The following is a 13375-nucleotide window of genomic DNA, read 5'->3' as shown; positions in this document are numbered from 1 at the left end:
TTCTACTTTCTGGATACGTGGCTGCTCAGTACTACAATTCCCAGGATGCCATGCTTTCCCTCAGTTGTTTATCCCAGCCCTCCCACCATGCCTACATGCCTCCTCCCAGCACCCATTCATCATAGCATTCTGTAATCACACCTAACTCTCCCTACAGGCTCCAATAAAGATATTCAAAAGTAATTCCACGAAGAGAACAAAACAGAAATGGGCGCACATCCATATGCTAAACACCGATCATCTGCTTCTCAGCACTATCGATACTAACATCAGGAGTTAGTTACATTTTCATCAAAGTGCGTTATCCCACACACCACTTTACGGTTCCTAGTTTGTGTGGGTCCATAACTAAATAGTGTATCACTGGGCTTATACACTTTGATCAAAATGTATCCAACTCCTGATGTAAGTATTGATAATGCTGAGAAACAGATGGTCAGTGTTTAGTATATGGATGTGCGGCCATGTCTGTTCCTTTTCCTTATAGAATTACTCCAATAAAGTTATGGTGAAGTACGCCAGAGGGGCTGGTCAGAGGTAGTAAGATCAATCAGGAAACGGGGCACACAAAAAGACATGCTAAAGCCAGAACTATTTGTGGGAACACTATATTAGTAAATTATATATCTTGGTGGAGCTATTTTTTATTTTTTTTTAATACAATTTTCTTAAACTGGAGTACCCCCAGAGGATGTGTAGATGTTTAGTTACAAAGAGCATTTCTCGCTGTGGACAGAATGCCCATACAATGCTTTAATTAGTCGGTGGTGGCAATGCAAGAAAAATAAGCACTAAGGGCACTATTACACAAAGCGATTATTGGCCATACTTAACCAATTACCAGCCAATTGTTTTGTGTAAAAGGTTATGATGTAAAACAACGATCCAGCTTATACATATGGGCAGAAACCGCTCTAAATATGAACTGAGTGCTAGTCCATCCAGACCAAGGCAAGACCTAAAATGGCACCCCCCCTCATGCCCACACTGACTCATTACCCCCCCCCCCCCAGCCTATTGAAAATCATAGGTAAGTAATGCGGGTGTGCACAAAACCTGTAGTTTTTAATAAGTTCATCCTGTATACACAATCCAGCTCCACCATAAGTTACCCTGTCTTAGCACTACCTGGTGGGGACAAGACAGAAAAAGTTTCCAATTCCACCAAAGTGTAAGCAAAGTGTCTGCAGTCCTGACTTCCTTGCATTCTACGTCTGTGTCCAGTTATCATCTGCAGGTCATGGGGTCAATGCAGTCAGTGGTATAAAGCAGACAGTATAATTTATAGCCATTCCATAAAATCTGCCGCTCTTCAAAGCTGCCGCCCTGAGCAGTAAACTCATCTCGCCTCATGGCAGAAGCAGCCCTGCATATGAACACAAAAAAAGAAAAGATGGTCTGGAAACAAAAGGTCTGCGCCTCAAATATACAATTCACATACTTTATTCAAATAAACAAAAACACAAGAGATTTTAAAAACATTAAAAACTCCTCCCATCACTGGCCAAAATAAGGCACAGTGTGAACTGGTCCATCTTACATAATAGTACAAAGATAGCAAAAATACATAATATACATACATAAAGTGCCCAATGCAAAGATATGTAAACTATCTGACCCTATTATCAAGTGCCACAAAGTGCAAGTGATGCCAAGGTTTAAAGCAACAAATCCAATAAGGGAAAAGGAAGAATCACTGTGAAAGAAAAAAAAAAATCACAAAAACAAATAATATAGTCAAGTAGCTATCTCACAGAGGGACCAGGCTAATTAACCCCACAAAACAATGATCAGCTGTCATGCACAATGTTGTTTTACAACATGAACCAAAATGACGTTAACTATAGCGATGGTCTGCAGCATGTCGCTCCATGTAATAAGAGTGCTGGCCCATTACGCTACTCTCCACAACTCCCCCGATGTTGCTGCACAGACGGTGAGCTGGAAATGAGGAGCATGACATGACTGGTTGGCGCTTGCTTGCTCCTAATATAGTGCAGTGTAATAGTTCCCTTACTCCCAGGTTTCCCACAAATTACAGTTGATTTCCAGGGGTCTCGGCAGGGGGATACTATAGGGGGGATTTACTAAGACCAGCTGGCATAGCTCTCCACTAATTTAAGTTTGCTAGCAGGCATTAATTGTAGTAAATTTGTTGCAACCATGCCCCTTTCATGTGAAGCTCTGACCGCTGGGCGAGTGCAGCACTTTTTGCACAAATCAGATGGGAACAACAAAACAGGTGCCCAAATAAATGCGTGTCCAAACGCATCTATAATACTTAACAAAAGAACAAACTGATCCACAAAGGAATCACAAAAATGCAGGACAATCCAAAGTAAATACTGTTATATTCTTTATTCGAGTTCTTTAATTGAATAAAAATTCATTAAAACAAGAAGGGACATGAAACAGAACTATACAGGAAAGAAGTTAGTGAGGGGACATACATATATATTTTATAGAGTCATATTTTGCACATGCAAAAGGATTGCTAAATAGAAAATAGTTAGGTATTACAATACAGGCAACCTCCACTAGATGGCAGAAAAAAGGTTTTACAAATAATTTGAATATAAATGTCAGAGAGAAAATGTAAACAGGCACAGTGCCAGATGAATTGCCAGATAAGTGCTAAAATAAATACCGCACAGACAGGTGAAATCACCAACACATACTACAAATAGATTAGCCAGATGCATGTATTGAACCCAGTCCCACTCACCTACTCACCCTACGCGCGGCTTTGTCAAGGGCTAATGGTTTATACAGATGGGTTATACAGAAATGTATGACTTTTTACAGATATGCCCCAGGCACAGACCTACGTGATCAGAATCAAGGGCTATTCAAGATGATGAACCCCCCTTTAATTCTTTATTACGTTAAAATGTTGATTCTTGTTGCTTTTAGGCATTTTCTACTGAACTTGAAAAAAAGACAAAAGATCCCGCCAGTCAGAAGAAGTCCGACAAATCGCAAAGTAAGTTTCTTCCATTCTATGGGTAACGCTGGCCGATGCTGTGGGAGGTGAGGAGCTTAAAGTGACACTGTCTCCCACTTTTTGCATTCTGACTTCTCTACACAGCTGTAAAGGGTGAATTTAGCAGTTTTCATACCTTATTTTAAATAATACAACATGGTGCTTGTTCCAGTAAAAATTGTTCTTTTATCATCTGTGAATTGTGCTACCTGTTAACTATCTGATCCTATTATCAAGTGCCACAAGGTGAAAGTGATGCAAAGTTTTAAAGCAACAAATCCAAAAAGTGAACAGGAAGAATCACTGTAAAAGAAAAAAATCACAAAACCATGCTAGCCTATGGTGACGATGTGGGCGGGGCTAAGTGGTGCCTCTGCAATGAAGCCCCGCCCACATCGTCACATATGCCCCGCGACGTCATCGGCGCATAGGCCCTGTGCCCCTCAGCGGCCATTGGTATGGGTGGACGTAGACGGGGTGGGGCCTAGACCTTTAGGTTGACCTGTTCCAATGGCCTTCGAGGGGGCGGGCCTCACAATGACATCACAGGGGCAGGGGCCTGCAGTGGTAATGTGGGCGGGGCTAAGTGGTGCTGCAGCCCTTGAAGCCCCGCCCAGGTAGCACAATTCACAGATGATAAAAGATCACTTTTTACTGGAACAATCACCATGACGTATGATATAAAATAATGTATGAAAACTGCTAAATTTACCCATTACACCTGTGTAGAGAAGTCACAATCCAAAAAAGGGGGAGACAGTGTCACTTTAAGATCTCTCTGTTTTTCAGACATCCAAATACAATAAGGAGAGAGTTAAAAAAAAGAAACAAATCAGTGAAACGTGTTGAGGCTCAGTCAGCTGTGGTTGGTATCTCCCTCTTATTGTGCTTGGATGTTTGATTTCTACACATCTGGTCAGCACAGGTAATGGCTTTTAGGCAATGATGCACAGTAACCAATGGCCACACTTGGGACTATATCTGGTTTAATTTTGGGTATGGATGATAGTGGTATTATAAGAACCTTTTAACATGACCCGGGCACCGATTGGCAATATTGGCATTGGTTTTCAGAGCCTTCACAAGGCTCTATCAATTGTGCAGTTATTTAAATTCATTTTTGTTGGCCCAATATCCCCTTTTTAGACAGGGATGACGTGCGGCTGATAATAATTATTTATATGGCCACACATAAAGCTTCAATTAGCCGATGGACGAGTGTTGGTAGAGGTATATGTGGAGATATACATTTTTGATGCAGCAGCATTAAAGGGAACCAATCAGCACGATTATGTTTCCCAGTGACACACTAAATATCTACGGTGCAGCTCCCTGAGCATACCAGCCATGCCTGCAGTGGATGGCCGGGAGAGGTGTCGGCAACTAATCATCTGGGCGGGGAGCCGCCTGTGACAAGTCATGGCTCTTTGCCTATCATGGCACAGTGTGGGGATGACTAACAGGCAGAGAGAGCCATTAGTGGCCTTTCTGCCTGTCAATCATCCCTGCAGAGCACGCTGACAGACAGAGCTGTGGCAGAGCTGTGACAAGTCCTGGGCTCCCCACCCAGATGATAAGTAGTCGCCCCTCTCCTGGCCTTGCGCGCCAGAATAAAAGACCTTTTTCTCCAATGTAAAACTACTGCTGCAGCCGCAGCTGGTATGCTCGGGGAGCTGCACAGTTCCAGGGATGTCAAACTCAGGCCCTCCGGCTGTTGCAAAACTACAATTCCCATCATGCCTGGACAGCCAAAGCTTTAGCTGTCCAGGCATGATGGGAATTGTAGTTTTGAAACAGCTGGAGGGCCTGAGTTTGTCACGTGTGATCTATACTGTGCAGCTGGGAACCATATCAGCACAATTGTGCTGACTGGTTACCTTTATTAGGGTGCCTTCACACGTACCGTATCTCTGCGTATTTATCGCTGCGAGTTTTTCGCACATAAATCCACAGTGATACTGATTGCTATAAAGTCAATGTACACTACCGTTCAAAAGTTTGGGGTCACATTGAAATGTCCTTATTTTTGAATGAAGATAACTTTAAACTAGTCCTAACTTTAAACAAATACACTCTATACATTGCTGATGTGGTAAATGACTATTCTAGCTGCAAATGTCTGTTTTTTGGTGCAATATCTACATAGGTGTATAGAGGCCTATTTCCAGCAACTATCACTCCAGTGTTCTAATGGTACAATGTGTTTGCTCATTGGCTCAGAAGGCTAATTGATGATTAGAAAACCCTTGTGCAATCAAGTTCACAAATCTGAAAACAGTCTAGCTCGTTACAGAAGCTACAAAACTGACCTTCCTTTGAGCAGATTGTGTTTCTGGAGCATCACATTTGTGGGGTCAATTAAACGCTCAAAATGGCCAGAAAAAGAGAACTTTCATCGGAAACTCGACAGTCTATTCTTGTTCTTAGAAATGAAGGCTATTCCATGCGAGAAATTGCTTAGAAATTGAAGATTTACTACAACGTTGTGTACTACTCCCTTCAGAGGACAGCACAAACAGGCTCTAACCAGAGTGGAAAAAGAAGTGGGAGGCCGCGTTGCACAACTAAGCAAGAAGATAAGCACATTAGAGTCTCTAGTTTGAGAAACAGACGCCTCACAGGTCCCCAACTGGCATCTTTATTAAATAGTACCCACAAAACACCAGTGTCACCATCTACAGTGAAGAGGCGGCTGCGGGATTTTGGGCTTCAGGGCAGAGTGGCAAAGAAAAAGCCATATCTGAGACTGGCCAATAAAAGAAAAAGATTAAGATGGGCAAAAGAACACAGACATTGGACAGAGGAAGACTGCAAAAAAATGTTGTGGACGGATGAATCCAAGTTTGAGGTGTTTGGATCACAAAGAACTGTGAGACGCAGAACAAATGAGAAGATGCTGAATGAATGCCTGACGCCATCTGTTATACATGGTGGAGGTCATGTGATGGTCTGGGGTTGGTGCTGGTAAGGTGGGAGATTTGTACAGGGTAAAAGGGATTCTGAATAAGGAAGGCTATCACTCTGCACAGCCATGCCATACCCAGTGGACAGCACTTGATTGGAGCCAATTTCATCCTACAACAGGACAATGACCCTAAACACACCTCCAAATTGTGCAAGAACTATTTCCAGCAGAAGCGGCAGCTGGTATTCTATCATAGGTAATGGAGTGGCCAGCGCAGTCACCAGATCACCACCCCATTGAGCTGTTGTGGGAGCAGCTGGACCGTATGTAGGGCTGGGCGGTATACCGTGAAAATACCGATACCGTCCCTGGCGTCGGTAAACCGACCTCAACTTTGCCAGGGCGGTATTTGCGGTATTTCTCCGCCCCCTCAGCTCCCCAGTGTCCCCGCCCCCAACCTGCCTGGGATTCCAGCCAGGGCGCACATTTACTATTGAGGCAGGTGACCTCCCATCCCCTGCCCTGCAGCAGTCTGACATTTGGCAGCAGCCCATCGCCCCCCATCTCCTCTCACCCCGAACAGTGGCTGACCCGCTCCTCATACCTGGCAGACACGCGGCATTCCCGGCCGCCCCCGCCACTCACTCCGGAAGAGCCGACCCGCTCTTCATAACCAGCACTGAGTTCACACGCGGCCCTCCTGGCCGCACGCAGCCGCAGGTTCCCGGTCTCTGGAGAAGGAGGTTGCAGGGGGGGGATCGTGTGATGGATGGCGTCGCTGTGGGTGGTGAAGCTGTATAGCGGGATCGGGGGTCTGCACTGCGCCCCCACATCCCACTATACAGCCCCAGCGCAGCGACGCCATCCATCACACGATCCCCCGGTCCCTGCAACCTCCTTCTCCAGAGACCGGGAACCTGCGGGGGTGTGCGGCCAGGAGGGCCGCGTGTGAACTGGTTATGAAGTGCTGGTTATGAAGAGCGGGTCGGCGACTGTCAGAAATGCCGCATGTGTGTCGGGTATGAGGAGCAGGTCAGCGACTGTTCGGGAGGGGGGGGGGGGGTTAGAGGAGGTGGCAGCCGTGAGGGCCAAGTGTGTGCCAGTGCTGTATCTTCTCCCTAGTGACAAGGGAGAAGATACAGTTTATATCTCCCCCAGCTTTTGCCCCCCCCCCTTCTGCCTAGATCTCCCCCAGCTTCTGCCCCCCCCCCCTTCTGCCTAGATCTCCCCCAGCTTCTACCCCCCCCTTCTGCCTAGATCCCCCCCCCCCCTTCTGCCTAGATATCCCCCAGCTTCTACCCCCCCCTTCTGCCTAGATATCCCCCCCTTCTGCCTAGATATCCCCCAGCTTCTACCCCCCCCTTCTGCCTAGATCTCCCCCAGCTTCTGCCCCCCCCTTCTGCCTAGATCTCCCCCAGCTTCTGCCCCCCCCTTCTGCCTAGATCTCCCCCAGCTTCTGCCCCCCCCCCTTCTGCCTAGATCTCCCCCAGCTTCTGCCCCCCCCTTCTGCCTAGATCTCCCCCAGCTTCTGCCCCCCCCTTCTGCCTAGATCTCCCCCAGCTTCTACCCCCCCCCTTCTGCCTAGATCTCCCCCAGCTTCTACCCCCCCCCTTCTGCCTAGATCTCCCCCAGCTTCTGCCCCCCCTTCTGCCTAGATCTCCCCCAGCTTCTACCCCCCCCCCTTCTGCCTAGATCTCCCCCAGCTTCTGCCCCCCCCCTTCTGCCTAGATCTCCCCCAGCTTCTACCCCCCCCTTCTGCCTAGATCTCCCCCAGCTTCTACCCCCCCCTTCTGCCTAGATCTCCCCCAGCTTCTGCCCCCCCTTCTGCCTAGATCTCCCCCAGCTTCTGCCCCCCCTTCTGCCTAGATCTCCCCCAGCTTCTACCCCCCCCCCCTTCTGCCTAGATCTCCCCCAGCTTCTGTCCCCCCTTCTGCCCAGATCACCCCCAGCTGCTGCCACCCTGCCCCAGTTCTAATTGCAGTCCCCCTTGCCCCCGCTTCAGCTGCCCCCTCTTCTATTTGATGTGCTGCCAGAGGTTGGGGGGCTCATACAAAATTCATGGGGCCCCATGTATTTATTTATTTTATTTTTTTTGCTATGGGGTGTCATGAATCCTAGCTATGCCCCTGCTCCACCCCCAGCTGTCTTTTGTGATCCTCTAAGGGTGCATTTACACAGAGATTTATCTGACAGATTTTGAAATCCAAAGCCAGGAATGGATTTAAAAAGAGGAGAAATCTCAGGCTTTGCTTTATGACCTGATCCTTGTTTATAGTCTGTTCCTGGCTTTGGCTTCAAAGATCTGTCAGTTAAATTTGCCTGTGTAAACGCACCATTAGACACATAAATGCTCAGCTTAGCTGAGTGTGCATGTGTTTTTAATGTAGAACCTGCATAGCTGTATACCTGTGTATACACGTCTTGTAGTGTGTACATACATATATAATACTGCCACTACAGGACGTGTATATACGGGTATACAGCTATACACACTACAGGATGTGTATATACTGGTATACAGCTATGTACGCACTACAGGACATGCATACACAGGTATACAGCTATGTAGTACATAGCGCTATACCTGTATATACACGTCCTGTACTTTGTACATTGCTGTATACCCGTATATACATGTCCTATTGTAGCTGTATACCTGTATATACATGTCCAGATTCTCTGAGACCCCCTAATTATAATAACAAATAATGACAATAGACTAAATGGCTCATCCTTGTGTTGCTGCTCAGTGAGTTACTTTTTTTTTACTCTATTAAAACAAAATATCCCCAGGTTGGCACGGTTAAGTGGGTGTGGCTTGCAGAAGGGTGTGGCTTACCTAAGGGGCGTGTCATAATTATCGTTCAGTTATCGTTACCGCGGCTACATGTACGATTAACCGCGATAATGATTTAGGTCAATATCGCCCAGCCCTAACCGTATGGTACGCCAGAAGTGCCCATCCAACCAATCCAACTTGTGGGAGCTGCTTCTAGAAGCGTGGGGGGCAATTTCTCCAGCTTACCCCAACAGATTAATAGCTAGAATGCCAAAGGTGGGCAATGCTGGAATTGCTGCAAAAGGAGGATTCTGGGACGGAAGCAAAGTGTGATGTAAAAACAATGTTATTTCACATACAAATCATTATTTCTAACCTTGTCAATTTCTTGACTCAATTTTCTATTCATTTCACAACGTATGGTGGTGAAGAAGTGTGACTTTTCTTGGAAAACACAAAATTTTTGGGTGACACCAAACTTTTGAACGGTAGTGTATGTGTATTTTTACATGCGAGTTTTGATTTTCTCATGATTTTCACAGGAGAGTTTAACACCACAAAAAAGCAGCTACTTTCGTGCGAGTTTCATGTGAGTTTTGTGCGATAAATACGCAGCGATACGGTATGTGTGAAGGCACCCTTAAGAATATATGCAGAGGGCGTTTACAGGGAAAGATAATTCGCCCGATCGTACGATCAACGATGTCGAAGTAACAATGTGTTTTTCATAACGATCAGCGTTTAGATGGTATGATATATCATACAGAAAATTCGTTTTGCGATCGTTTTGAGATGCTTAAGCCTATCTCACACATTGGTTAAATCGGTGAACGACTGTTTACACGGAGCGATCTGCAAATTTTTTGCGAAAGATCAACGACGATTTGAGAACATGTTTAAAGATCAAAATGAACGATTTCTCGCTCGTCACTTGATCATTTCGCAGCGTTTACACGTACAATTATCGTTGGAATTCGATCGTTATCGCGCAAATTCGCTTGATAATCGTTACGTGGAAAACGCAGCATTAGGAGCTGAACTCCCTCCATACCTGGTGGCATTTGCAGCTTACAGCTGTGGTCAGTAATCAGCTAGCTGTAATGCCAGTCATTTAACCATCTAGGTGCTGCGATTATAGCCTCTTTATTAGAAGGTATGAACCATACTGTATGATTGAAGCCAAAGAGTCCAGTAGATAGAACACGGTGAATGCCAGAAAAAGTTAAGCACCCAGCCTTTCCTGAACTGCACAGTATTTTTTTTTACACCAAAAAGCATTTTGTGTTGTTTTGCAGTATACATTCTGTGTAAAGTTTACTATATAGTACTGTACAGTTTGATTCTGTCCCACTCGCCTACACTCACTTTGTCCTGTAGGTTTATTAGGACCAGTGAACTCCCCATCAGCAGATGTTCACGAAATAAAGATCGGATGTATCACATATCAGGTGAAGATGGGAGACATAACCAAGGAAGACACTGATGTTATTGTCAACTCAGCCAACAGCACATTCAATTCGAAATCAGGTATTTAGAGATCTGTTGTCACATTATCATGTTCTGGTTCTATACCGTGCTACCAGAGGTGGACATTAAAGGGGTATTCTGGGGGAACATTTTTATAGGCAGTTGTGCTCCGGCTACTTTCAAATAAAAGGAACACATATACTTGCCTTCTGTGTTCCCCTGCAGCTGCCATTCTGAACAAACCCGCTGTGCAACCCTTCTGGGATTGCCATGTGGTACTGCCTGCTCAGCAAATCAGAGGCCACAGCAGTGTCCTGCCTCAGCAGGTAATTCCATGTGGTGACCCTGGCAGCGCTGTATATAAGTATAAGTATATATATGAAACCGTCCTCCCCACACTCTGTGCCCCTTTAACATGTGGCTCTTATATGCTTAGATATTACTGCTGAATGTTACAGGCACAAAGTCTAAGGGTTTATTCACACGTCCTATAAATTACGATCCCAACGGACGGGGAAGCACTGTAATGGAATATTTCCCTGCCCGACATGATGTATAATTATGATGGAGGGAGCGGGGAAACTTTATGAATTTCAGCGGCACTGTAGTGACAGAGCCACAGAGATTCAAAGAGTTTCCCCGCTCCTGGCATGATATTAATACATCATTCCGGGCTGGAAATATTCCATTACAGTGCTTCCCCGTCCGTAGGGCTCGTAATTAATGGGACGTGTGAATAAGCCCTGAGGTTGCACCACTGTACACGACATAAGGAGTATGATTTATGTACATACAAGGTCCACACAAGTACACTGTTTCTGATGGGAATCAGGGACATGTCATCGGGACCTCTCAGTAGTGCAACGCTATTCTTTGCCCTGGTAATTCAAGTATAAGGCTATGTTCCCACTGCATATGAGACCGGCCGTTCTGTGACCTGGCCGGCTGGTCTCATAAAACATCATCCCGGCCGGTACTGCAGTACCTGCCGGATGATCTTTGCAGCCGCAGAGCTCTGATGCAGGCGCATCAGTGAGCGCCCGCATCAGAACTCCCCACAGCATACTATGGAGCGTGTGGCCGGAGCCGCCCCTCCATAGTGTGCACTGACAGGGCTTTCTGCGGCCGCCATTTATTGAATAGCGGCCACAGAAAAGTGACATGTCAGTCTTCTAAGGCGCCGCTAGGGGTCCCGGCCAGAATATATACTATGGGGGACATTTATGAAGTCCGTCGTTTTTTACACCGGGCTTACAAATGTCCCCGCAGCTCCGAAGCTCAGAGGATTTATGTAAAGGCGCACTGCCTCTACATACATCCCAAGCGGATGGAGCCTCTCCGTGCAAAAATTTTGAAACCTACTCCAGCTCAGAGCTAGCGTAGGTTTCAGTATCATTTTTCCACCTGAAAAATTATAAATGCGGCGCACGCAGAGGCCGCGCCCCCTCTGTGTGCTGCCACACACCCCGTAACGCCCCCTCTCCGCCCCTCTGGTAAAGGTGGCGCAGATGGGAACGATGCAAAAAAAAAATATTCGCAAAAATACCATTTGCTAATACTTTTACACCAATCAGCCCCATTTGCGCCTAAAAGAGGCATTTTCGCCTTTTCATAAATGTCCCCCCATGTGTATACACTCTGGCCGGGATTCCATAGGCGACAACGGCACGTATATTTTCATATAAATCACGTAGTTATACGAAAATGTACGTTGTGTGAACATGGAAAACAGCTTTGATGTGGTAGGGACACAAAAATCTCAATAACATGATTTACATCCATTACAGGAGTCTCCAAGAAAATCCTAGAGGAAGCTGGGAAGGCTGTTGAGGATGAATGTGCACAGCTTGGTGAGAAGTTTCCCTGATAAGTATTCGTAACCTCTCACTACTATCCTATGCAGGGCCGATTCTGGGGTTTCTACCGCCTGAGGCAAACCTCAGGCGGCCGCCCCGAGTGATGGCCGGCATCCCCCCTGCAACCCCCATCCCCCCCCCCCCCCCGCAGCCAGCCGTTCACCTGTCCCACGCCGCAGCCGGCCCGCGCTCTCCGCTGTCTCCACATCCCGTCAGGTCACGGACCTCCAGGCTGTGGTGAGTGGGGTGATCGGGTCACGCAGGGCGGCCCCGTGCGACCCGATCACCCCAGCGCGTCCCCCACCGACCCCGGGCACTCAGCACAGCCTGGAGGTCCGTGACAGCTGCAGGGTGACATCGTGGGACCTGACGGGATGTGGAGAGCGCAGGCGACGGGACAGGTGAGCGGCCGCTGTCATTTTTGTTAAGTGATACTTAACAAAAATGACAGCAGGGGGGACATAATGCCGCCCCCTGCCGGACCGCAAAATCTGCCGCCTGAGGCGGAACGCTCATTCCGCCTCATGGCAGAAGCGGGCCTGATCCTATGCAAAGGGAGTATGGGAAGTAATAGCTATTGTAATCGGTTGATAGTATCAAGACTACTTGAGGATGCAACAGGCTGCTGAGGGTAAAGCAGTCTGGGGTATTATATCTACTATATAGATTTGTAATTTACTTCTATTTAAAAATCTGAAGTCTTCCCATACATATCAGCTGCTGTATGTCCGGCAGGAAGTGATGTATTCTCTCCAGTCTGACACAGTGCTCTCTGCTGCCACTTCTGTCCATGTCAGGAACTGTCCAGAGCAGCAGCAAATCCCTATAGAAAACCTCTCCTGCTCTGGACAGTTCCTGACATGGACAGAGGTGGCAGCAGAGAGCACTGTGTCAGGCTGAAAAAAAACAACACTTCCTGCAGGACATATAGCAGATGATAAGTATGGGAAGACTTAAGATTTTTAAATAGAAGTAAATTACAAATCTATATAACTTTCTTTCAGTTAATTTGAAAGAAAAAGAATTTCACTGGATAACTCCTGTAAAAGTGTGGTGTCCCACCACGAGTGTTTCTAGTCTAGACACCTGTTGCAAATGTCTTGTACTCTTAAGTATAGTGGTGATAAAGTTGTGTATAAGTTGTCACTGTATGAGTTGTCACTGTGTATAGCATTGTATATGTTGCACAGCTGTAGTCACTATAGGGTTAGTGTTGTGTTATGTGATTCTGTGAACCTATGAGAGATGCTCTTTCTGTTCTACCTATCGCTGTCCTCTTTTCTTAACACACTGTCTTCTCCACCACTCACAGGGACTTTTGCACACCCTGTAGGAGGTAGTCACATGGGGAGTGGAAGTGAAGCGTCACTTTAGTTCTACTTTCC

At 46.5% G+C, this 13375-nt stretch overlaps 1 protein-coding gene across 1 annotated transcript in view; it reads left to right on the top strand.

Annotated features, from left to right (window-relative positions):
• LOC138801741 (protein mono-ADP-ribosyltransferase PARP14-like) overlaps nt 1-13375 on the top strand; it is a 47758-nt gene that overhangs the window by 18800 nt on the left and 15583 nt on the right. Inside the window, exons 7-9 of the mRNA XM_069984835.1 lie at nt 2914-2983; nt 10045-10194; nt 11922-11984. Of these exons, the coding sequence (XP_069840936.1) occupies nt 2914-2983; nt 10045-10194; nt 11922-11984 (283 nt within the window). The remainder of the gene's footprint in view (nt 1-2913; nt 2984-10044; nt 10195-11921; nt 11985-13375) is intronic.

The sequence above is a fragment of the Dendropsophus ebraccatus genome, chromosome 9, assembly GCF_027789765.1.
Source record: "Dendropsophus ebraccatus isolate aDenEbr1 chromosome 9, aDenEbr1.pat, whole genome shotgun sequence".
Taxonomy (NCBI): Eukaryota; Metazoa; Chordata; class Amphibia; order Anura; family Hylidae; genus Dendropsophus; species Dendropsophus ebraccatus.
This window is presented reverse-complemented; position numbering and strand designations above follow the sequence as displayed.